The sequence below is a fragment of the Geotrypetes seraphini genome, chromosome 7, assembly GCF_902459505.1.
Source record: "Geotrypetes seraphini chromosome 7, aGeoSer1.1, whole genome shotgun sequence".
Classification (NCBI taxonomy): domain Eukaryota; kingdom Metazoa; phylum Chordata; class Amphibia; order Gymnophiona; family Dermophiidae; genus Geotrypetes; species Geotrypetes seraphini.
This window is the reverse complement of record NC_047090.1, coordinates 29061206-29085157: the sequence shown is the minus strand read 5'-3', so window position 1 is coordinate 29085157 and position 23952 is coordinate 29061206. Positions and strand designations below refer to the sequence as shown.

At 45.1% G+C, this 23952-nt stretch overlaps 2 protein-coding genes across 9 annotated transcripts in view; one reads left to right on the top strand and one right to left on the bottom strand.

Moving 5' to 3' along the window:
- FGD6 (FYVE, RhoGEF and PH domain containing 6) overlaps positions 1–13834 on the bottom strand; it is a 183758-nt gene extending 169924 nt beyond the window's left edge. The window contains exon 1 of one of the 2 annotated variants that reach the window (XM_033953297.1): positions 13543–13834. In XM_033953297.1, the coding sequence (XP_033809188.1) occupies positions 13543–13561 (19 nt within the window). In that variant the 5' untranslated portion in view covers positions 13562–13834. The remainder of the gene's footprint in view (positions 1–13542) is intronic. The other variant, XM_033953296.1, reaches the window with a different exon arrangement.
- Positions 13005–23952, top strand: part of VEZT (vezatin, adherens junctions transmembrane protein) — a 105952-nt gene continuing 95004 nt past the window's right edge. For 3 of the 7 annotated variants that reach the window (XM_033953304.1, XM_033953302.1, XM_033953301.1), the window contains exon 1: positions 13894–14125. Coding sequence is in view for 5 of the 7 variants with exons in the window: in XM_033953302.1 (XP_033809193.1) it covers positions 14090–14125 (36 nt within the window). In the remaining 2 variants the exon portion in view is untranslated. Of the gene's footprint in view, positions 13140–13887; positions 14126–14220; positions 14355–23952 lie in introns of those variants that run through there. The other 4 variants (XM_033953299.1, XM_033953298.1, XM_033953305.1 and 1 more) reach the window with 3 other exon arrangements.

The following is a 23952-nucleotide window of genomic DNA, read 5'->3' as shown; positions in this document are numbered from 1 at the left end:
TGCAGCCTTTCCTCAGCGGGCAGCTGAACTCCTGCGTCTCCCTGCACCTGATCACTTCCGGGTTGGGGAGGGACTGACCTCTGCTCTGGGCTCAGAATCGCCCGTGCAGCTCCCACGCTAAGTTCCCCCGATGAATCCGTGCTTACCCCCAAGGTAGGAAGAGTTCTTTCAGCTGGACGGGCAAAAGCACTTGTAATTGTAATTTGAACCAAGTGCTGGGGGGTCCCAGGGTTAGGGCGAGAGATCCCTTTCCTCTTTCCCATTCCGTCGGGAAAGAGTCACTGCTCAGCGCTGGAAACTAGCAATACAAAAAACACTGTGCCCGCTCAAGCGTCCGTTCCAGACGCCATCTTGATTCTCTTGGATCTCATTGTGAAATCTTATTGGGAATTGGAGTGGAAGAGGGTACAGGATATTTTTGACATACAAATTGAACTTATATAAAATAATTATATTACAATCAGTGGTTTTGCTTTCTTTGCTTAGTAAAAAAAAAAAAGCAGGGCAAGATGATGTGCTTATGAGTTTGGCAATTCAACACATCTTATCTGTATGGAAAGATAATATTGCTTTGTTGTCAGTGAATGCTTGGTGGGCTGGGGTTCGCCTTGCACAGAAATAAAAAGGAGGTTAATTGCTGTTCAAAAATGTGTGGTTACCCAGTTCAGGAAGGTTTGTGCTCCTTTCGATGCTAATAGTTTGTTAACTGAGTTTTAGTTTTTGCATCTTGATTTCACTGGACTTCTATTCCGATTGTATTGTTTTGGGGATATTATAAGGGGAGAGGGGCGTTTTCCGTTTTAAACAAATAAAAAATATTTAACCCTATATTCGGATTGGTTTATAGTCGAGCGAATGAACCAACAAAACCTTTTCCAAAAGCAGAGAAACTGAAGTAGAGGACACGGAATGAAACTTCAAGAGGAGAAACAGAAAAGCAACATCAGGAAATAACCTTTTTTGGGGATTGGGTGGCAGATGCCTGGAATGTTCTTGGGTGATGGCAATGAACAGTGATGGAATTCCGAAGACCCCAGGATAAACATAGAGATTCCCATAATGCAGCGGTCTCAAACACGCGGCCCACGGGCCGCATGTGGCTCTCCAGGTTTTATTTGCGGCCCACGGTCTGGAGGTCATCATTCTCTTCCTTTTGGAGCAGCAGCCGGCTCGTTCGCTCAAAGCCGCGGGTTGGCGGCTCCTTGCGCTATCCACTCCTGCATCGGAAGCCTCTCTGATGTCACAACATTTCCGACGTTAGAATTGACATCGGGCAGCGAGAGTTGGTCGGCCCCGTGCAGAAGAGAAGCAAGGAGATGGCCTGTTCCCGATAGCGGCAGCAGCCTATTTCGCGGCGGCGGCGGCATGGGGGAGGGCAGGAAGGAAGGAAGAAAGAAAGAAGGGTGGGGACAGGGAGCCAGAAAAAAAAGCAAATAATGGGGCACGGAGGAAGGAAGAAAGAAGGAGGGGGGACAGGGAACCAGAAACAAAGCAAAAAATGGGGCACGGAATCAGAGAAAGACAGACAGAGAAAGAAAGAAAAAGTTGGGGGAGGGAATGAGGTCTGGAGGAGAGGAAGCATACAGGAGGCTGAAAGAAGGGAAGAAGTATTGGATGCACAGTCAGAAGAATAAAGTGCAACCAGAGACTGATGAAATTACCAAACAAAGGTAGGAAAATGATTTTATTTTCAATTTAGTGATTGAACTTTAAATGTGAGTGCTGCAGAAAAAAATAGAGTACTTGGAGGGCCGCAGAAAAAATAGTTAATGTCTTATTAAAGAAATGACAATTTTGCATGAGGTAAAACTCTTTATAGTTTATATATCTTTCCTTTTAACTGTTAAAGGAAAGTTTTATAAACTACAAAGAGTTTTACCTCATGCAAAATTGTAATTTCTTTAATAAGGCATTAACTATTTTTTCTGCGGCCCTCCAAGTACCTACAAATCCAAAATGTGGCCCCGCAAAGGGTTTGAGTTTGAGACCACTGCCATAATGCAAGAGGATAAAGGTAGAGTAAAACCTTGGATTGCAAATAACTTGGTTTGCAAGACAAGCAAAACATTTGATTAAATTTTAACTTGATATACAAGCAATGTCTTGCAATACAACTACATACAGTATACACATCACAACTGAGCCGATGGTTCTTCTCTCTCTGACGCTGCGGGAGTGTAGTGACTGTTCTAAATGAACGAGGTCTTGCGATACAAGTACGTACAGTATTTTGTATTAAAGTTTTTGGGTTGTGGAATGAATCGTCTGAGTTTCCATTATGTCTTATGGGGAAATTTGCTTTGCTATACGAGTGTTTTGGATTACAAGCCTGTTTTCAGAACGAATTATGCTCGTAAACCAAGGTTTTACTGTATTTCCATTCAAAGCAAAACATAACGGATTCACACACAAAAAAGAAAGTGCGAGGGAGTAACCTGTTTGCAGCAGCAGGTTAAACCTTAACAAAGGGCGAAGGGTAGCCTGCACAGAGCAGCAGGGTTATCCCTGGCCACCTTTCTGAGCAGACTGGATGGACCATGCTGGTTTTTAACTGCTGTCCTTTGCTACGTTTCTGTGTTACTGTAGGTTTCTGACCATTTATTCTGCATCACTATCCTGGGAGAGAACATAAGAACATAAGCAGTGCCTCTGCTAGGTCAGACCAGAGGTCCATCACGCCCAGCAGTCCGCTCACGCGGCAGCCCATCAGGTCCAGGACTTGTATAGTAATCCTCTATCTATATCCTTCTATCTCCTTTTCCTTTAGAAGTTATCTAATCCCTTCTTGAACCCCAAAACCGTATTCTGTCCTATCACACCCTCTGGAAGCGCATTCCAGGTGTCCACCACCCTTTGGGTGAAGAAGAAGAACTTCCTAGCATTGGTTCTGAATCTGTCCCCTCTTTTAATTTTTCCGAATGCCCTCTCGTTCTTGTAGTTTTTGAACGTTTGAAGAATCTGTCCCTCTCCACTTTCTCCATGCCCTTCATGACCTTGTAAGTCTCTATCATGTATCAGCAGCAGTACAGTAAAATTAACCTAAGAAACGCCAACCTCCTGCCCCAGACTCCTCCCTGCATTCCCACAGGCCTTATCAAAGAACACAGGATCATAAATTGGGCCCAGTGGGGGTCCAGTACTGCAGAGAAAAGCCTTACCCAGTCAGCCAAGTACCAGAAATAATCTCGATCTGCATTAGCTGGGTAAATCCAGCAGTGCCGAACACCCACAGGATAACAACATAACAAAGAAGCCTACTTTACAGAAAGAACATTCATTCATGTGCCTACATGGATCTGGAAAAAAAAAGTCCTGTTCTATTCCTCTTGGCTTCCCTGTGACTTGGTAATCTTTGTCCTGATTATCTTGTTTGGGTTAGTATGTATATACTTTTCTTGTCTGGGGGGTGGAGGTTCTTCTTGGGTTGTTGTTGTTTTTTTAATTGTTCTTAGTGAAGCTGTATAGCAGGGGTAGGGAACTCCGGTCCTCGAGAGCCGTATTCCAGTCGGGTTTTCAGGATTTCCCCAATGAATATGCATTGAAAGCAGTGCATGCAAATAGATCTCATGCATATTCATTGGGGAAATCCTGAAAACCCGACTGGAATACGGCTGTATAGGATTGTGACATCACGGGTGGGTTCCTTTGAGGGGGATGTTGTGGATGGTTTGTGCTGCCTGGTGTATTTTGGTGTTGTACTTCACTTTGAACTTAAAAAAAATAATAAAAATCTGGTGTGACTTGTATATCCAGCTCTAAAGTCACTGGCTTTCATGTATGTATTCATGGCAAGCTACCGATTCCTCATCAAAAACCAAGTTTATTTCTTATTTTGATATACCAAACACCATCACCATCATCTGAACAGTTCACAATCAGGTACCTACTCTTAAGTATTTTCCCCAACTGTCCCGGCAGGCTCAAAATCGAACTATAGCATCTGTGGCAACGGACAATTACTGTACATACTCGAATATAAACCAGGATTTTGGGGCCAAAAAATTGGCCCAAAAATGGGGGCCCCGGTTTATATTTGTATTATTGACCCCCTCCCCTCAGAATTATTGCAGGCCGCCACCAGGCTCTGCACCCTGTCCCCCCTCCCTGCCCTGTCTTTTCCTCGTACCTCCTCTGCCAATCCCTGGTGGTCTAAAAGTGCAGAGGGCAGGAGCGAGTTTTCCACGTCCCTGCCCCGCTGCTAACTCGGTCAGTGGTGGCTGCTGCGAGATCAGGTTTCTTCAGCTGCTGAGCAGCACCTAGCAAGAGCGCACTTTGGCGCTCCTGCTCGGCGCTGAGCGGCTTCTTGACTGGCTCCCGCGAATTCTCCCTTCCCCTCCCTTACATCTAAATCTTCGCCAGCACGCTCCTCGTGCCACCTTTAGATTTCCCCCTTATGTCACTTTCTGGCCCCATGACCCAGAAGTGATTCAGAGGGGAACCAGGTTGGTGTGAGCCACAGGAAGAAGTTGCTTGCCCTAGCGAAGATCGACAGAGGGATGTGGAGGAGGGATGGTGCGAGTGGAGCATGGTGTGGCGTGGCGGGACAGAGAGGTACCGGCACCCCCACCGACACGGCACCCGGGGCAGTCCACTCTACATTTTGGTTTTAAACGGCTTTGCCACTTCCAGTAGGGCATCGTTTATAGAATATGGCCCCAAATATCTAGATTTATACAGCTATGTCATATGTGGGTAAGTGTGATAATTATCATTTAACTGACTAGTCAACACCATAAGATAAGACTGTGTTTTATGCAGTCCAATCTGGTTGCTCAAATTATGCCCTGAATATTAACACTTAACTGTACAAGAATTCACTTCTCCCATGGAACTATCCACAAAATAGCCGGCTTTCACTTTAGAAGCCTGTAGTAGAGGCCACCTAAAACTTGTGTGGGGGGGGAGGGGTATGTGTTTCAGCTGAAACCACCAAAACTACTATCGAAACTGTCTGACCACTTTTGGCCGAAACCAAAACGGCAGCCAAAACTTAGCACCTGGTTATGGCTATAGCCAAAACCGAAATTTAAAGTTTGGTTGTGTCAATGGGAACCAATGAGGCACACTGGAGACTGTCAGAGTTTACAGTCACGAACCCTCTACCAAAGAAGATTAATCTAATCCAAAATTTATGAACCGCACTATGCCAACGGGGTTCAAGGTGATTTACATCCAACAAGCTGTACAGTCTACGGGAAAATACAGAGGCAATTAATATTCAAAATATCGTCTTATACTAAATTGTATCAAAAAGTGTTCAGCTTTTTATGAAACTTTACAAATGTAATTAACTTCAGCAAAGGCCAACAACTAGGAGAGCCATTTTAATGGGGACATTAACAAGCCTCACATGTTTAGGTTCCCAAGTCAGTGCAAATATCCTCCGAGATAGGAACTTTGTGAGAACATGTGGGAAAAAAAAAAAAAAATTTCACAACTAACAATTTTTAGGCTTACCCAAACGGTGCACAAGTAACAAGAGAAAGGAGCATTGAGATGTTTCTCATTGTAGGGCAAATTCTATAAGAAGCGCCCAAAAGTCAGGCGCCTAATTAGGCACTGTTCAGCGCGATTCAAGTACAATTGGGTGCTGTTTAATGAATCACGCTGAGCGGCACCTGTTTTGGAGGCGCCCAAGAAATAGGCCAGCTCTAGGCACAACTAAAAATTAGGCACCTAGCTGAGCACTTAAGTACACTTAAGAGCAGTGATTCTGTAGCAAGGTGCCTAACGTGTAGCCACGCCCACACCTAACATGCAGCCACGCCCACACCTAACATGCAGCCACGCCCACACCTAACATGCATGGCATCTATTTTTTTGAAGGCCGCCTAAATTTTTAGAGGCGCCTTGTTACAGAATCACACTTTCTTGATAGGCGCCTATGTTTCAATCAGTGCTGATTAAAAAGCTTCATTGAGCTTGTTATTCAATTTAGATAGGCACCTATCTAGGTGGGCGCCTCTGAAATAGGTGTCTAACTTTAAGTGCTGGTTGCAGAATTTGGGCCTTTGTGTTTAGTTACAAAACTGATTAAGGACAAGTATGATATTGATTCTTACTTAGGGTTACCAGATTTTACGTCAGTAAAAGCCAGACCCCTAGGCCCACCCAGTTCCACTCATCCCTGCCCTCAGCTCCGCCCCCAGTATGTTCCCTATCTGTTCCTGCAGGCTCACATCTACCTTGGTACCTGGAGCAACGGAAGGATTAAGTGACTTGCCCAGAGTCACAAGGAGCAAGCTGGGACTGGACTCACAACCTCAGGGTGCTGAGGCAGCAGCTTTAACCACTAGGCCACACACCCACAGTAACCTCGTGAGACTGACACGAGTTCAGTTTACAGTACTCCCCCCCCCGATATTAGGGGGGGGGGGGCGTTCCATTCCAGGAACCCCCGAAAACATCAAAAAAACACGAATACGTTTTTTAGGCAGGGGAGACAGGAGAGGGCAGCCGGAGCACCAGCGAGTGAAGGAAATCACTCGCGGTATGCTTCAACCGCCTCTTCCTGTACTAAAGTCGGGCCTCACCAATCAGGAGCTGCGTGTCGGCGCTCCAGCTGCCCTCTCCTGCCCTCCCCTTCGTGGTTGGAAAATACTGCGAATGATTGGGACCGTGAATTCGCAGAGGAGCACTGTATATCCGTGTCAAACTTTTTTCCCTTTTTTTTTTTTTTGGGGGGGGGGAGAAGTTACCTCAGTTTATACGGTATACAACAAGTTTCTTGGCATAAAGCTGTAGTAATAGTGCCCCTTAGTAATTAGTGACTTCAGTTGGTAACAAAGACGATGATAACGTCAACTTGTCCAAGGTCACATGAAGCATTAGTGAGAGAAGCAAGATTTGAACCTTCAGCCCCCTTCTCTTAACAACCAAGGCCCAAAGAAGTAGAGGAAAGCTGCTTAGTCAAAAACTAAAATAAAATGTAGGTATTTAAGAGGTAAAAAATAAAAACAGTATTTAAAAGGTAAAGAATAAAAACAGACCAGTCATGTATTCAGACAGTGCTTTAGGAGGCAGTCCAAAGACTGTGTCATTACTGCCATGAGAAAAACCTAGGTTCAGTGCACTGGCCAAATTCTCCAGGGTCAGCCAGGGTTTGGGATATTCTAATTCTTCCTCCCCTCCAGCCACTTATTTCTCCATAGATCCTAAATATCCCTTTCCTCCCCTCCCCCATTACTCTTTATAACCTTTGCCTTCATTTATCCATGACATAGTGGCCTAAGGAAAATGTGAAAGGATGCTGGGCTTTGCAAAGAGACTCACTGAGGGGCCTCATTTGCATAAAAGTGAGCCCATGTGCAAGAAAAATGCAGTCGCTCAATGGTAGGGCCAGCCCTGAGGTCAAAGCCCAGGCGGCAGCAGGCACAAAGCAGCATAATAATCTGTGTTATTTGAAGAAGAATAAAGAGCAGCAGCCAAGTACTGAGGTCATATGGTACTGCCAGACTCCAGGCTCAGATGAAAATTAAAGGAAGCTTTAGAGTCACCAAGTTACCCAGTTCCAAGCTGGAGACTTCGGGACACTCCGGGATTTCTGACCAGACTATCCTGATGCATTATGGGCCTTGCAGCACCGATATCAATAGGCAAGAGCAAGCACTGAAAATCCCACATTGCTTTGGGATACAAGTTCAAAACCAGGATTAACCAAAAAGTCCCAATGTAGAAATGGGTAGGCTCCTTCGATCCTGCACTGCGAAGGAGCCTATCCAGTTTGCCTAGTTATTAACACAACCGCCTTTCCCAGTTGTTATCCATAAGGTACCCCAGTATGTGATACTCTTTTAGGACTCCTGAGGAAGGAGTGTTTCTTTGAAACACGGACCGTGTTGGGTCCCGGTTCATTAACATTCTGGACCATATTCTGGATACAAACTGTTTTATGTTCATATCTATGTTTGTTGATTAAAGACTTGACATCTTGTACATCACTCCTGCAGTTTTTTCCTTTGTTTGTTGCTCTAACCCCTGCGCCACACATTCCCATGAGTTAGTAAAATAGACCCTTCTCTGCAGTTCTAGAGACTTTTTGCACATTATATACCTACTAGTATTTTAGCCCGTTACATTAACAGGTGCTAGAATATATGTCTGTCTGTCTTTCTTTCTGTCTCTCTCTTCCTCCCGCTGTCTTTCTTTCTGTCTCTCTCTGTCCCTGGCCCTCTATGTCTGTCTGTCTTTATGTGTATCTCCCTGCTCCTATGTCTTTCTTCTTTTCTTTCTGTCTCCTTTCCTCACTCTGTCTCTCTGCCTGTCCAAAGCAGCATTCCCTCCCCCTCCATTTCCCTTCCCCCACACCACTTCCCTGTGCAGCAGCATTAGCGTTTCCTCTACCCCCTTTCCCTTCCCGCGGTCCCGACTACGAACCTAGCGATTCCAGCGTGTGCAGCAGTCTTCACACGCTGCTTCGGGTCCTTCTACTGCCCTGATTTACTCTGGCACGTCCCTGATGACATCATCAGAGATGCAGCAGAGCAAATCAGGGCAGTAGAAGGGCCCGAAGCAGCGTGTGAAGACTGCTGCACACGCTGGAATCGCCAGGTTCGTAGTCGGGTCCGCGGAAAGGGAAGGGTGGGGCGGCAATTGACTCATGTCCCGGGCGGCAGGGTCATCGCAAGAACCGGTTCAGAAAGTTGCTGGACTCCTCTCGGCTCCGTTTTTTGGTTCGTCCCGGGGGGGGGGGGGGGACAGGAGGCGCTCTTTGTGCCCCAGTCCCGGCTTGTGGAGGCGATCTGGGAGCGGGCTTATGGAGGCGATCGTCGGCTGGTGACGTACAACGCGCATGCGCACTGTCGCCTAGCACAACAGATCAGATCTCAGGAAACACGCGGCGAGAGTGCGCATGTGCGGCTACCATTTTATTATTATAGATGGTGGGGGGGAAAGCTTTGTCAAGCACCTATGCAGACTTGTCGTTTATCCCCTCTCTATTAAATCTAACAAATGGGTGTAAATACCGTATTTTCATGCATATAACGCACGCGTTATACGTGTTTTTACAAACCGTGCATAACCTTGCGCGGTGTACACGTGAGCGCGCTATATAAATTTTTTTTTACATAATTCCCCCCCCCCGACGCACCCCCACCCCGAAGGACCGCTCGCACGCACTCCCACCCCCACCCGCACCCGCACCCCCACCCTGAAGTACCGCTCGCACCCCCACAGCCTCCCGACCCCCCCCCATCATGTAGAAGCTCCTACCAGTGTCCTGCTGCTTCCTCTTGGCGGTCCCGGCCCTTCTGTGAGCCCTGCGCCTGCTGCTTCCTCTTCCGGCGGTTCGCCCTTTCTCTAACGTCAAGCCCTCTTGCCCCGCCGACTCCCCGACACGATCGGGGCAAGAGGGAGCTCAAGCTCTCTTGCCCCAGTCAACCGCAGCACCCCCGACACGATCGGGGCAAGAGGGAGCTCAAGCCCTCTTGCCCCTGCCAACGGCGGCACCCCTGACACGATCGGGGCAAGCGGGTTGGGCCCATGTGCCTCAGGCCCCGCCCCCAGGAGGGACCTAAGGCTCCCGGGCCTATTCTGATTGGCCCAAGCGCCTTAGGCCCCACCAATAGGTGGAGCTTTGGGACGGATGGGCCAATCCGGCCTCATTCCGTCGTTGGCTGCCTGCCGGACAGGCGGGTTTGGCTCCTGTCTGTCCGGCCAACACAAAAGTACGGGGAAGGGGGGTGGGGGTGTCGTGGGGGTCGGCCAGGGGGGTCGTGGGTCGGCTGGGGGGGTGGTCGGAGGTTCTTTGGGGGGGGGCGGTCGTTGGGGGGAGGGGGGTTTGCGTCGAGGGCAGGAGGGCCTGGGATCCCTCCTGCCGTAATGTAGTGCGGGGTGGGGGTAGGGGGTCGCCGTGGCCAGGAGGGTTTGGGCTCCCTCCTGGCCCGATATTGTCGGGGAGTTGGGAAGTCGGCGGGGCAAGAGGGCTTGGGCTCCCTTTTGCCCCGATCGTGTCGGGGATGCCTCGGTTGGCTGGGGCAAGAGGGCTTGAGCTCCCTCTTGCCCCGATCGTGTCGGGGGTGCTGCGGTTGGCTGGGGCAAGAGGGCTTGAGCTCCCTCTTGCCCCGATCGTGTTGGGGGTGCCGCGGTTGGCTGGGGCAAGAGGGCTTGAGCTCCCTCTTGCCCCGATCGTGTCAGGGGTGCCGCGGTTGGCTGGGGCAAGAGGGCTTGAGCTCCCTCTTGCCCCGATCGAGTCGGGGAGTCGGCGGGGCAAGAGGGATTGACGTTAGAGAAAGGGCTAACCGCTGGAAGAGGAAGCAGCGCAGGCGCAGGGCTCACGGAAGGGCCGGGACCGCCAAGAGAAAGCAACAGGACACCGGTAGGAGCTTCTACATGATGGGGCGGGCAAAAGGAGTGTCGGGGTGGCCAGAGGAGAGTCGGGGCAGGCGAAAGGAGAGTCGGGCAGCATGCGCGGTATACGGGTGTGCGCGGTATATAAAAATTTCTGTACATAAATTTGTGTTTTCCGCGCGCTATACCCGTGTGCGCGTTTTACACGGGTGCGCGTTATCTACATGAAAATATGGTACTCTTTTGTCAGGAGCAGCGCAGAGCATTCAGCATGGCTCCTTGCGCTAATAACCGCTATCACGGTTTAGCAAAAAAAAAAAAAAAGGGGGGGTATATTATATGAATTCAAGAATTACAGGAAGCTTCACTTTTTAAAAAACCTTGTTACTATTACAAAGCCATAAAACATCAAGACCATTATAGATAAACTCTCTTTTAGAGAATTGACTTATGAAGCTTTTTTTTATCATTATGGAGTCCTTTTACTAAGCTCTGGTAAAAGTTGACCTTAGCGTGCCCTAAAGCAGGTTTTTCCCCGCACATTAAGGCCATTTTTACCACAGCAATAAACTGGCCGATTTTCTATTTCTCCTATTAAAGGCCATGCACTGTTTCCATTAGCATGCAGCCATAAAATATGTGCGTGTGAACACTTAACCAGCTCCTATTTTGTAGGTCGTAAAGGGTCCACGTGCTAATCCTGTGTAGACAATGACGCAAGGACAAATTTTTTTCCCATCCCCACGGGTACTTATTTCCTCATACCATCCCAGCGAATTCTTTTCCTGTCCCTGCCCCATTCCTGCAAGCTCCATCCTCATCTGCACAAGCCTCAAACACTTTAAAATCATAAGTGTTCGAGGCCTGTATGGTTAAGGCTGAGCTTACAGGAATGGGGCAGGGATAAAGACAAGTGACAAAACTCGTGGGGACAGGGCGGGGGAAATTGAGTTCCTGCGAGGACAGGAAAAAGTTTGTCCTCCTGTCATTCTCTAATCCTGCGTTAATCAGTTAGCAGGCGGTAATGTGCAGAAATACCTACTCTCTGACCCCCAGACATACCCCCTCCGTGATTATTTAAAAAAAAAAAAATAAATAAAATTTAACAAGTATTTTGCAGATACAGCTCAGGAACTTGCCACAGCACACCCCGCTGTAAGCACTTTTAAGATTACTAATCCCCACCTTTTACAAAACCATAGCACGGTTTTTAGCACCGACCATGGCGGTAACTGCTCCGACACTCACAGACTTCCTATGAGCACTGGAGCTGTTTCCACCACAACCAATGCTAAAAACTGTGCTACTGTTTTGTAAAGGGGGTGGGGTAAATTTACCACATCTTAGTAAAATGACCCCTACGTACCTGTGAACAAAGCCTGTATAGAAATTCTAATCAATCAACATTAAATATAGAGATATAGATATATGCACAGATGTATCCAAGCTCTGTCCTAATGGTTTCTGCAATGGGATAATTTTTAATCAATAAGGGCTCCTTTTTCAAAGGTGCGTTAGGGCCTTAACGCACGGAATAGCGCACGCTAAAACGCCCCGCGCGCTAGCCGCCTCCTTTTAAGCAGGCGGTAGTTTTTCAGCTAGCAAGTGCTAATCTTGTGCGTGCGCTAAAAACGCTAGCACACCTTAGTAAAAGGAGCCCTAAATTTAGATGTCAGATTTCCTCTGCCCTGAAAACAGTTAAATTATTATTAATAATAAAAAAAATAACTTGATATACTGCCTGTACCAAATACAAGTATCTAGGCAGTTTATATATTAAAACAAAATTAAAAGCAGAAAAAGGAATGCCAATCACTGAAAGGACAGCAACACGCATCCAAGCACAGTCATGCTAATCAGCAAACCTAATTAGCTTCCAGCTAACAAATTACATAAAGCTTAAAAAAGGTAGGCAGGTAAACATTGAGGCTATTTAGTTAATTATAAATCTACTATGATGAAAGCCCAATCGCCATCTTTGCCAGGATGGTCACAAGACTTTAAAGATCTGTGCTTCTAGTGATGTTCATCTGCATTTTCACCTGGTACCTGGACGTTAAATTAATAGTCCAATATTCTCCAGTTAACTAGGTGACAGGGTGCTACATAAGAAAATCGACCAGAACATCAGAATCAATTAGGAAGGGTGAGCATCATTAAATATACTGGACAAGACTTCCCGAAGAGTTACCGCAAAAACGACAAAAGAGAAGCTAGCACCTTACAAATCGACTAATTTACCGAAGCAGAAGCTTTCAAGGACAAAGGATCCATTCTGTCATACAGAGAGACAAGGCTGTATTTTCTTGTCTGCAATTTCCCAAAATGCACACACTTAACTGCAATACAAATCTTGAAAATGCAGTCATACTATAGATAAATAGATATGCACATATACCACCCCCCCATCCCAACATTCACCCAAAACTTTGAGGGAATTAAAGATTTTTTTTTTTTTTTAAGTACCAGAGAATGTCAGACATTCCCTAGAATTTCCTTGTACAGAAAAAAAAAAAAAAAAAAAAGTTTATGTTGAGATTCTTAAAATGGTTCGAGTTGCTTCCAAGCCACATTCAAGGCAAATAATTTCTGATCCACTTTAAATATTGTCAGGTCACAACAAACTCATCCAGAAAAAAAGTCAGTTCAGCAGAAAGTAAATCCATACAATTGAGGAGGGGAGAGGTAGGGTGGGGGGAAGACAGCTGGAAGGCTGGAATCAGTGCGAGTGTGACCCCTAACAGGGCACTGAAACTGCTTTGTTTACACACACAAAGCAAGAATGGAGGAGGACAAGGACTGCAAGAGAAATTCCACGGGAAATCCTTAAACAATAATAAGAAACGCAGGTAAGACCGAGCTAGGCAGCTTCGTTTGCTGGCTCCTCTTCAAACCCCAAAGCTAATATGGCTCATCAAAACTATTGAATCAAAAGAGCCTAAATAAAGGGCGCTACTAGAACAATTACGCCAACTTTACTTCTTAATGAAGATGCCCCCCCATCAAACTCCCCAACCCCGCACCGTTCTCCAAAGATTTGCATTTTACTGGTTCCAAACCATCAAAAGTCATTTTGCCCCCCCCCCCCAAAAAAAAAAACAAAAAAAACCACAAAACAAAAGATTCCTTTCTTTAACTTCTTGCACGTTGCAACTAAAGGGCTAAAAAGCAGCTTGGCCAAAGTCCCTCGTCTGGCGGAAACTTTGCTCTCAACTTTTCCCCAGCACCTTCCCCCCCCCCCCGGTTCCTTACCCGCACTCATGACTGCCATGCAGCGCGAGCTCGTCTCGCTCCAGCTCCGCGATCAGTAGAACGTCTCCGGCAAATCCATCTCGTCCCTCTGGAAGCGGCTTCTGCATAGAGGGACAGAGCCGAGCCCCGCGCTCTACGAGCGACGCGATCGCTTCTGCTGGTTAATTTCCTTTTTTTTTTTATTTGGATTTTCCTGCTCGCTCACAAACTGTCTTCAGTCCCCGCGCTCAGTTCCGGAAGGGAGCCACCTGTTGACCGAACACCGAAAGCGCCCCTATCTGGAGCGCTGGGCGGGCAGCAGGCCTTAATGACGTCAAAAAAACCAACCAACCGACGAAAGGGAAGAACAAAGTGTGCGCAAAAGAACCTGCGCGGTGGTTCGAGCCGGGGCTCGCCGCGCTCGCGCCCTCGGTGGGAAGGGTCCGCGCGGAGACCTGGGAGTCGTAGTCCTTCGCGAGCCGAGGTCTGGGCTGTCTTCGATTCCCTTTCCAGCCCCTTGAAGACTCCATTTCCCACAGTGCTGAGCCGGGTGGCATGGCGGAGAGCAATGACTGCGGAGTTTGATGAAGAAGTGGTGTTTGAGGTTGGTGTGCTGGATATGTGCGTGCGTGGGGGTTTTTTTTCCCCTTGACAGTGCGTGCGTTGTGAAGTTGGGGGGTTTGGGCACTTTGATGGGGCGGGTTGCTTTGATCTAGGGAAACCGCTCATTCTGGCTGCGGGATGGGTGCTGAGGCAGCCCCCGTGGCTCTTATCACACCCCTCATACATCCAGGGGTATGGGCAGATGCATAATAGAGACTGCTGTCATGATGGTAGGAAAAAAAAAAAAAAAGAAGCATTATGCGCATAAATTAAATAGAAAAAAATGTGACAAAATAATTTTATCCTAAACTAAGTGGGTCTATCATTAAGGTTAACAAAGGAAAACGATGGTGTAAGAAATGTGCAAGGTTGGCGAGTTTTTTCCTTAAATAATGATGGTTGGCTATAGTACTTTAGCATTCAAGTTTATATATTATAGTACCACTACCTGGATTCCTTAAACTACGGTTTCAGGGTGCCACGATTTCTTTTTTCGTCATTGTTTTCTCTTTCTGTCTTAGCTCTAATCTAAATCGGGTTTTTTTTTCTTCTTCTTCTTTTCATTGCTATTATTTTATTTCAGTTGACAGCATAAGTTCCGTTCTTAGGCTTGTAAACTTTATAGAGAGAAAAACCTATCCGGTGTGTAACTTCTTTTTGCATGAGAATCTGCACAGGAACATATATAGCACTGCCATATATAGCGCTACAAATGTTTTTCGGACTTAAGTTTAGGACCCGCTAAGTAGAATTTACAGATTTACTTTAAACTTCTACGAGCAGCTGAACAATCCTGACACTGAATTCAGATAGCTGTTTACATCTTTACTAGGGTTACCATATATGGCTCCAGAAAAAGGAGGACGGATTGAGACAAATATTTAGGAGCACCCAAAAAAATTCAAAGGAAGTTAAGGATAATTCAGAATACAGCTGTTCGATTGATTTTTGGTTTAAAAAAGAACGACCATATTATCGTTTACTTCATTGGCTGCCTTTGAGGCAAGAGTATTATTCAAATTTTCCTGTATCTGCTTTAAGCTGGTATCGGGATTGTCTCCAGCTTACCTTTTCCTTCATTTGATGTTGCATAGACCATCAAGAAAAACTAGAAACTTCTACTTATTTGCTTATCCAAAAATTAATGGGTGTAGATATAAGACCTTCTTAGATAGGACCCTAGCTTTTCAAGCTGGTAGGCAACAGTCTTGGTTAGGTAAATGTATTCAGCAAGCTATCAATTGCAGTTTTCGGAAATTAATTAAGACCACTTTGTTCGAGAAGTTTATTACTTAGTGAGTTTTATTATTGAAATTCTATTTTATAAATATTTGTATTTTTTACTGTATTATTGTATTTTGCTGATTGTCCAGCTCTTTTTAGTGTAAACCACCTAGAACTTTTGGTTATGGCAGTATAAAAGAATAAAGTTATTATTATTGGGGTTTTACTTCCATTGGTTTCAATAGAAGTAAAGCTCAGATGTCTCTATCCATCCCTTACTTCCATTGATTTCAGTAGAAGTAAAACCCGGATGTCTCAATCAGAGTAGATTGCAAAATATACTGTAGGTACAATGCCTGTCCGAGATAGGGGGAGATAAGGTGATTTGCCCTGGTCTTAGCCCAGTCATGGGCAAACTACAGCCATATCCGGCCCATTTAGTTTTTTAATCCGGCCCACCAGCCGCGAGCCCTACATATCTCCCTCCAGCAACAGGCCAGCAGCACTCTAAACAGGCTGCTTGTAGGGAATTCCCTCTGCCACATCACTGATGATGTCATCAGTAACACGGCACAAGGAAGGTCCCAACGAGAGAAGGCTGCGAAGCAGCCTGTATAGAGTTCTGCTGGCCCAACGCTGCTCTGGAGGGAGGTTTGTAGAACTCATGGTCGGCGGGGTTCGGATGGGAGAGAAGTATGGAGGGTCAGCGGGGGTTCGGCGGCGGGGGCAGGTGCTCAAGGGTTCTGCTGCACAAGGGATGGGAGGGAAGGATGGAAGCTGGGCAAGAGTTCTGCTGCACAAGAGAGGGAAGGTTGGAAGCTGGGCAAGGGTTCTTCTGCACGAGGGAGGGAGGGAAGGATAGAAGCTGGGCAAGAGTTCTACTGCACAGGGGGATGGAGGGATAGAAAGATGCTCTTGGTCCGGCCCCTCTGTCAAATTTAAGAACTCATTGTGGCCTATGAGTCAAAAGGTTTGCCCACACCTGTCTTAGCCACTTTCTTATCAAGGCAGGATCTGATTCTGAACTCATTCCGTGAATCTAAATGCATTAGTCTAATGTAAACATCTGGCCAGCTAATCTCTCATTTGGAGCTGAGCAACATCAGATGGAGCTTTGCCCATTCCAGTTACTAATTTTACAAAGCATGACTAAGGGCAGGCCTGATGACCCAGTAGCTCAATTATATAGGAAATTCATTTCCCACATGTGGGTGCTCCTAGGTTACAGAGAAGGCTGCAGTTCACTCACTTCATCCATAAGACTGTCACTACTGTAATTAAACTGAAAGGAGGGAAGGACAAATTTGAAACCTGTTAAACCAGAAATGAAGATTCATGGCGACAGAATTTAATGGAGAAGGTTCTGACTGGACTAAAAAGCTCAGGAACACAGAGGAGGTTGCTGAACAAATCAAAACAAGGACATAGTGATGTTCTAGAGCAGGGGTCTCAAAGTCCCTCTTTGAGGGCTGCAATCCGGTCGGGTTTTCAAGATTTCCCCAATGAATATGCATGAGATCTATGTGCATGCACTGCTTTCAATGCATATTCATTGGGCAAATCCTGAAAACCTGACTGGATTGCGGCCCTCAAGGAGGGACTTCGAGATCCCTGTTCTAGAGCGAGAGTTTATGAAAGTCTATTTTGAGCATCTGCTGTGACAGCCACTTGGGTTATTTGGTATTTAACATAGTAAATGAGGGCAGGTAAAAACCTGAATGGTCCATCCGGTCTTTCCATTAGTTATACTCATTTAAAAATGCATGATTAATATTTGATATTTCTAAGCTATAGACCGTAAAGTCCACCTGGTATTGTCCTAGGTTCCAACTGCTGGAGTTGCTTTCCAAGCTCACTCCAGCCTATCCAACCATCCCATTATTTGCAGGATACCTACCATAAAGTCTGGCCACTAACATCCTCAAGTGTCAAGTTACTGGAGTTCCCATTGATATCCGCCCCAGTCCATCCTACACTGAATCACCATATATGGGACACAGACCATGCAAATCTGTCCAGTACCGGCCTTAGTTGTTTAATTTATACCATTCATTTTCTAATTAGAGATCCTCTGTGTTTATCCCACACTTTTTTTTAATTCCATCACCGTTTTCCTCTTCACTACATCCCTCGGGAGGGCATTCCAGACATCCACCACCCTCTCTATGAAAAAAAATTTCCTAACATTACTCCAAAGTCTTCCTCCCCTGCAACTTCAATTTATGCCCTCTAGCTTTGCCATTTATTAATCATCTTTTCCAGATCTGAGTAAAAGCAGATTTACATTCAGGTACATGAGGTATTTTCCTGACCAAATAGGTTCACAATCGAAGCCGGTGCTTCGTAATGCAGTTCTTGGGGCCAGCCAGTCAGATTTTCAGGATATTCACAATACATATACGCATGAGATCGGTTTACAGTGAAGAAGTAAACCTGTCTCATGCATCTTCATTGTGGGTATCTTGGAAGACCCACTGGTTGGGTGTGCCCTGAGGACCAGGTTGAAAACCCCTGATCTAAACTATACCTGAGGCTATGGAGAGTAAAATTACTTGCCCAAAGGCAGAAAGTGTGTCCAAGGACGAAGCATTTTTTGGTGCAGGTTTTGAGAATGTTTGAATTTTTATTTTTTATTCTGCTTGTAATGCTGATTTGTGTTTGTTTTTATTATGTATGTATTTTTTTGTTCTTCACCTAGATTTGTGAATAGATGGGTTATAAATAATTTTAAATGAATAAAGCAGGATTTGAACCTGGTTTTCCTTTGTTCTCAAACAATTAGATAAGACTTTCATTCTCATAGAAAAAGCATGTTCTCAAACTGCATCTTGATGCTTCTGTATTTGATTTTTTTTTTAATTATTATTGGTTTGCCATATGTAGAAGACAGGTTTTGCATTCTGACCAGAGTATGATGATATCCTGACATTATGTTGCTCTGCAAGCCTGCCGTTTTCTCTTATCCTACTAATTGCTTTTGCCTTGGGCAGCAAGCCATTGGTGCGTTTGTACGATCCCAGGCTCACCCCTGTCTTTTGTCATGTTTATCATCTAGTTACATCCACTTTAAATAAATCTTGGATTATGACTAGTTTGGTTCTGGGTTGTAAACACACAACCCATGTCTTGGGACTTGATCGGTGGGAATTTTCACCTTGTGTATCCGCAAAACTGATTTTTAAAGTCCTATGTTTGTATAATACAAATCTCTTTGTTTGTATTACATCCACTAAAGAATGCTGGAAAAAAAAAAAAAGCTAAGAACTTCCGTTTCCACTACCTATCTCCATTGGAGCTCTTGAGAATGTATTTGCGGGAGAGTTTGCAATATACTAAAGTAGATACTTTTGGGCCTGATAATCTCTATTACATTCCGAGGGCTTCTAGGGAGGTGGTAGATGAGGGGGAAATAGTTTGGATCTATCTCAGTTCCTTGACTCATCTAAGGACACAATAACAAAACGTGCTACTTTGTTAGTAGTGTTTACCGTATTTTCACGCATATAACGCGCGCGTTATACACGATTTTTACAAACCGTGCATGACCTTGCGCGTTATACGCGTGAGCGCGTTGTACAATGTTTTTTTTCATTCCGATCCGGCATCCCCCCTGCGAACTGGCATCCTCCCCCCGCTCGCGTCACCCCCCCCCCTCCCCTGCGATCCTACATCCCCCCCAGCACCGCAAAACATCTCTTACCCGATTGGGCACCGGCACCAGCACCAATGCACAGGACGTGCCAGTGCCAGTGCCCGAAGATCCTCCCTCGTTCGGCTGGGCTGGGCTGGGCTGGGCGGTGTGAGAGAGATCCTCCTTCTTCCTTGTGCCGGGCTGGACTGGGCTTTGAGCATTTGCGCATGCTCAAAGCCTTCTGGTCTCGCTCTCTCCGAGATTTTCAATCTGAGAATCTCGGAGAGAGCGAGACCAGAAGGCTTTGAGCATGCGCAAATGCTCAAAGCCTTCTGGTCTTGCTCTCTCCGAGATTCTCAATCTGATGGGCTGGAGAAGGCTTCAAAGGCTGGGAGGGTGTAGATGGGCTGGAGTAGGTTTTGATAAAGATTTCAGCAGTTGGAACCTAAGCACAGTACCGGGTAGAGCTTTGGATTCTTGCCCAGAAATAGCTAAGAAGAAAAAATTTAAAAAAATTTAAATTGAATCAGGTTGGGCAGACTGGATGGACCATTCGGGTCTTTATCTGCCATCATCTACTGTGTTACTGCTTAAGCCAGGGTTCTAGTGGTGGGTGCAACCTTTTTTCTAAAAATTCCTTGTAAATGCCTTATATCGTATGTAAGTGATAGATATGTGTTTCTAGACCCAGTCCAGTTGGAAGATTTTCTTAAAGATAAACCAATACAAGGAATTTCTTAATTTACTTTTACAAGTCTGGGAGGAAGTTTAGTTGACATCGTAAAGTATTCCACATGTCTTTCTGTCTGCCACATGTTATATATACTTTTTCTCTAGCGGCAGCACTAGCTGGTCAAATAATGAGGACTAGATCACTGGTTTAAATTTCTTTGTAGTATTATTTTTTGCAGCGTTTTTATGCTGATTATGTAATGGATATTCCTTTATGTTTGTTATTGAAATTGTAACAAATGTATAAAAAATAAAGAAAAAAAAATGTCCTGAATTACAAATTATTGAGGTACTCAAGCATTTTCCCTATCTGTACCAGGCAGGCTGAGACTTGGGCCTGGATTCCAAAAGCACACCTGCAGTTTTTTCTTTTTTTTACCTGGAGGTCGTAATGGGTGAAGGGAATGGCTCTAAGATGGATGCTATTTACCTCAGGCTTCTATAAATAAGTATCCTTTTAAATGTAGTCCTCTACGGTTAATGGCTGCTATGGCAATCATATCACATTAGCCAACGAGCTGGGAGGGGGGAGAGGCAGCTGCACTTTGAATCAGTTGCAAATTTATTATTGTAGTAGACTATCTGTTAACCGGAACTCAAGCAACCAGAACTCTCATGCAACCAGAAAAAAAAAAAAAAATCAAAGAAATACTGTAATACTTCAAATAAAAATGAAAATAAAATCAATTTTCGGTCACACCTGAGTATGCCCATGCTTTGCCTACAACTTGTCCGGTAGTTTGTCTAGAACAGTTTATGGTATGGCCTAGTATGGGGTATATATAGTATGTTAGTCATATTTTTAATAGTAACTCTCAAGCAACCAGAAAATACATTTACCCAGCATCTACCAATGCCGGTTAACTGAGAGTCTACTGTATTATTTATTTATTTTTAGTATTTATATACCACTTATAGCCTAAGTGGTTTGCATTCAGGTACTCAAGTATTTTTCCTCTATCTGTCCCAGTGGGTTCACATTATGCCTAATGTAAGCAGTCAACAGCTGCATTTCCCTCCCTTCTTTTCTTGTCTTTATTTTGATGATATCGTACTAGTAAGAGGCTATTCTGTAGATGGTGCCTGTTGGAAGCCTAGCCTAAAAACAAAAGTAGATGCCTTGTCTTGTACCTAATTATCTTATTGACCACTTTAAATTTGCCGATCGCACCTCTCTTGTCATTTTAGACTATTTGCTTTCTTTACTGTAAAAGGCTGAGGGTACAAACAATTTTTTCATAGAATTTTTATCCTATCAGGTTGGATTGTGGGAAAAGAGCTTTTGCAATTGGATAACAAATCCTAGCGCTTATCAAGCTTTTAGAAAATTGTTGAAGACTTACCTATTTGATCATTTTTTCTGAATGGGATTATAATTCACTGTAAATGTACAGTCATCTACTTTTTTGTTAACCACATTGAACTGAGAGCTATTTGCAGTGTTTAAACACAATTTTGTTATGTTATGTTGATATATGGGTATATATGGTTAGGTATGAGCACTTATACCAGCCGCAGAGCTGGTGCAAATTCTCATGTCATGCCAGAGATAGGTACATAACTTACAGCATTCTATAGATTATCTCCCAAATTCTGTATATGGCATCTTGGCTGTGGGCACCAATTTGCACTTACAATGGAGTTTGCACACTCAACTGGCAATTAACGCCTCAAAATTGTTGCTAATTGACTCTAATTAAAAGTTACATGCACAACTTAGACGGTGTATTCTTTAAATTGCTGTGCGCCAGTTCTAGCATGCCAATTTGAAAAGAGGGAATGGCCAGGGCAGATCATGGTCGTTCCTAGAATGTAGGTGTACTGTCATAGAATACACCCATTGCAAGCACAAGTTAGGCACAGGGATTTAAGCCTGGTTTTCCTTGGCCTAAATGGGTGCATCTAAAAGTTGTGATCAGCACCGGTGCTTTTCATGATTCTATAAGGTGCACGTACCTTTTACAGAATCATGCTAAATGCAGTTCTATAGGGCGCCAATTTTTTTTTGGGGGGGAGGCGCCCTCTGTGTATAAAGACCTGTCCCCAAATCTTCTCCATGGAGCCTAAAAGGGGCAAGGCTACAGGAGAGGCGTGATCAGGTCAGGGGCGAGCCAAAGGATTATTTGCAGTGTTATGCAACTTGGGGGCCGTGCACCAAAGTTCCACTCAGGATTTACGCCAGGTTTCAGTGGCTGAAAGTTGGGCGCCAGAATATGTTCTAAATACTATTCTATAAAGAGTGCTCAGCTCGGAGCACCCTCTTTGGCAGTGGTTCCCAACCCTGTCCTGGAGGACCACCAGCCAGTCAGGTTTTCAGGATAGCCCTAATGAATATGCATGGAGCAGATTTGCATGCCTGTCACCTCCATTATATGCAAATCTCTCTCATGCATATTCATTAGAGTTATTCCAAAAACCCGACTGGCTGGTGGTCCTCCAAGACAGGGTTGGGAACCACTGCTCTATAGAATAAGAGTAGAGGTGTGGCCTAGTTGCCTCACCACCCTGAGGTTGTGAGTTTGATCCTAGCCTGATCCTTGTGATTCTGAGCAAGTCACTTAACACCCCATTGCCCAGGTACCACAGTTAGACTACGATAGGGATTGTAAACTGCTTTTGGTGAATCTCTTCATGAAAAATTTGGTTCATCCAATAAATGAATGAATGAAAGAAAGAAATGGTGCTCAGCCTGGAGAGCCTTCTATAGACTAGCACTGAGCACAAACTTTTCCCAGTGCTACTTACTGATTCCAACCCTAAGTGCTTTTTGCTTAAGTGTGACCTCTTGTTGAGAGAGAATATGTATGAAACCTGCCAAGCTCTCTCAACTGTTCGGCATATTTGCAGGGCATGCACTTTTTTTTAATAAAGAAATTGGCACCAATCCACTTCATATAGTTCCCGACACTCACTGGCTGCCTCTGGTTATGTCCTTTTAGTAGTGAAGAGACAGGGGAAATACCTGCAAGATTAGGTAAGAAGTGAAACTAGCCTGAATCCTTTGCTCATTAGAGCATGACTCCCGCCAACAAGGTTTCTTCACTCACAAAAGACCTGTGGCTTGTACAGTGATTCACTTTTCCACGACACTCCTAGAATCATAACAAAATCCTGTATTATTGTGCAAATTAAAAAAGTCCCACAGTTACTCAGTCTTAACTCGCTACTGACACATGATTTAGTAAATATTCTTATCAGTGGAGATATTTTTTGTAGTTTCTTTGGCACTGTACTGTCAAAGATCTGTCAGTGGTTTAGGCATTTGAAACATCTATTTTAGAGATGGTGAACCCTGGTTGTCACAATGTTTTAAGAACCCATTTTCCACTTGGGAAATGCTGTATACAATTTTCCCCTGGATGTCACCCATAAACTATGACAACAAAAGCCTTTCTGTACGTTTCTGGGACCTGTAAAACTGCCTCTGTGTTATCCTTAACCCTAAGCAAGCCTGCCAGAGATCTGGTAGGGTCAGTTTGGCATTGATGTGCCACTAAGGTAGTGTACTCAGTCTTGGAGAGGATAGATACTCTGTAGAGCTATCTCAGCTCCCACCTAGAGAATGACACAGTGACAGAATTAATCACTGTTCCTGTCCCCATGGGAAACCATCCCCATGTCATTTTTTAAGGAGAGCAGGAAGAATCAGAGTATGAATAGGCACAACCACTGACCCTCAAGGTCACTGTTCTTCATTGCAAGGTCCATGAGCTAATGGTGACCTGCAGAGACCTCTTGTGCTTCTCACAGCTCCCCACTGGGTTTCAAAGCCCCCTCACTTCGAAAACTACAAGAAAGGCGCTGGTAGGGATTCTCCAGCACTGGTGGTGGTTTCCTCTCTACTGTTCTTCTGCCGTAACTTCCTGTTTCCATTTGGGTGGACCACAGCAAAGGAACCATGCAGAGGTGATTGTGGGCAGCGCTAGAGAATCGTTGCCACGCTGACAACTTCCTTGTAGTTTTTTTTGGTGAGGGGGGGCTTTGGAACCAGGTGGGGAGAACATTTGGTGGAACTGAGGCGGGGAGTAGGGAGGGAGAGAAGCTGAATGGGAGGGGCAGAGAGGAGAGGAATGGAGGCACATAAGTGGAGGGGAGGGGAAGGAGATGGTGGTACATGGATGGAGGGAAATGGGAGAGAAGAGAGGGAAAAGATGATGCACATGGATAGAGGAGAGGGTAAGAGATGGAAAGATGGATTTTGAGATGGAGACAGAAAAATGGAAGAAAACTGAATATGAAAA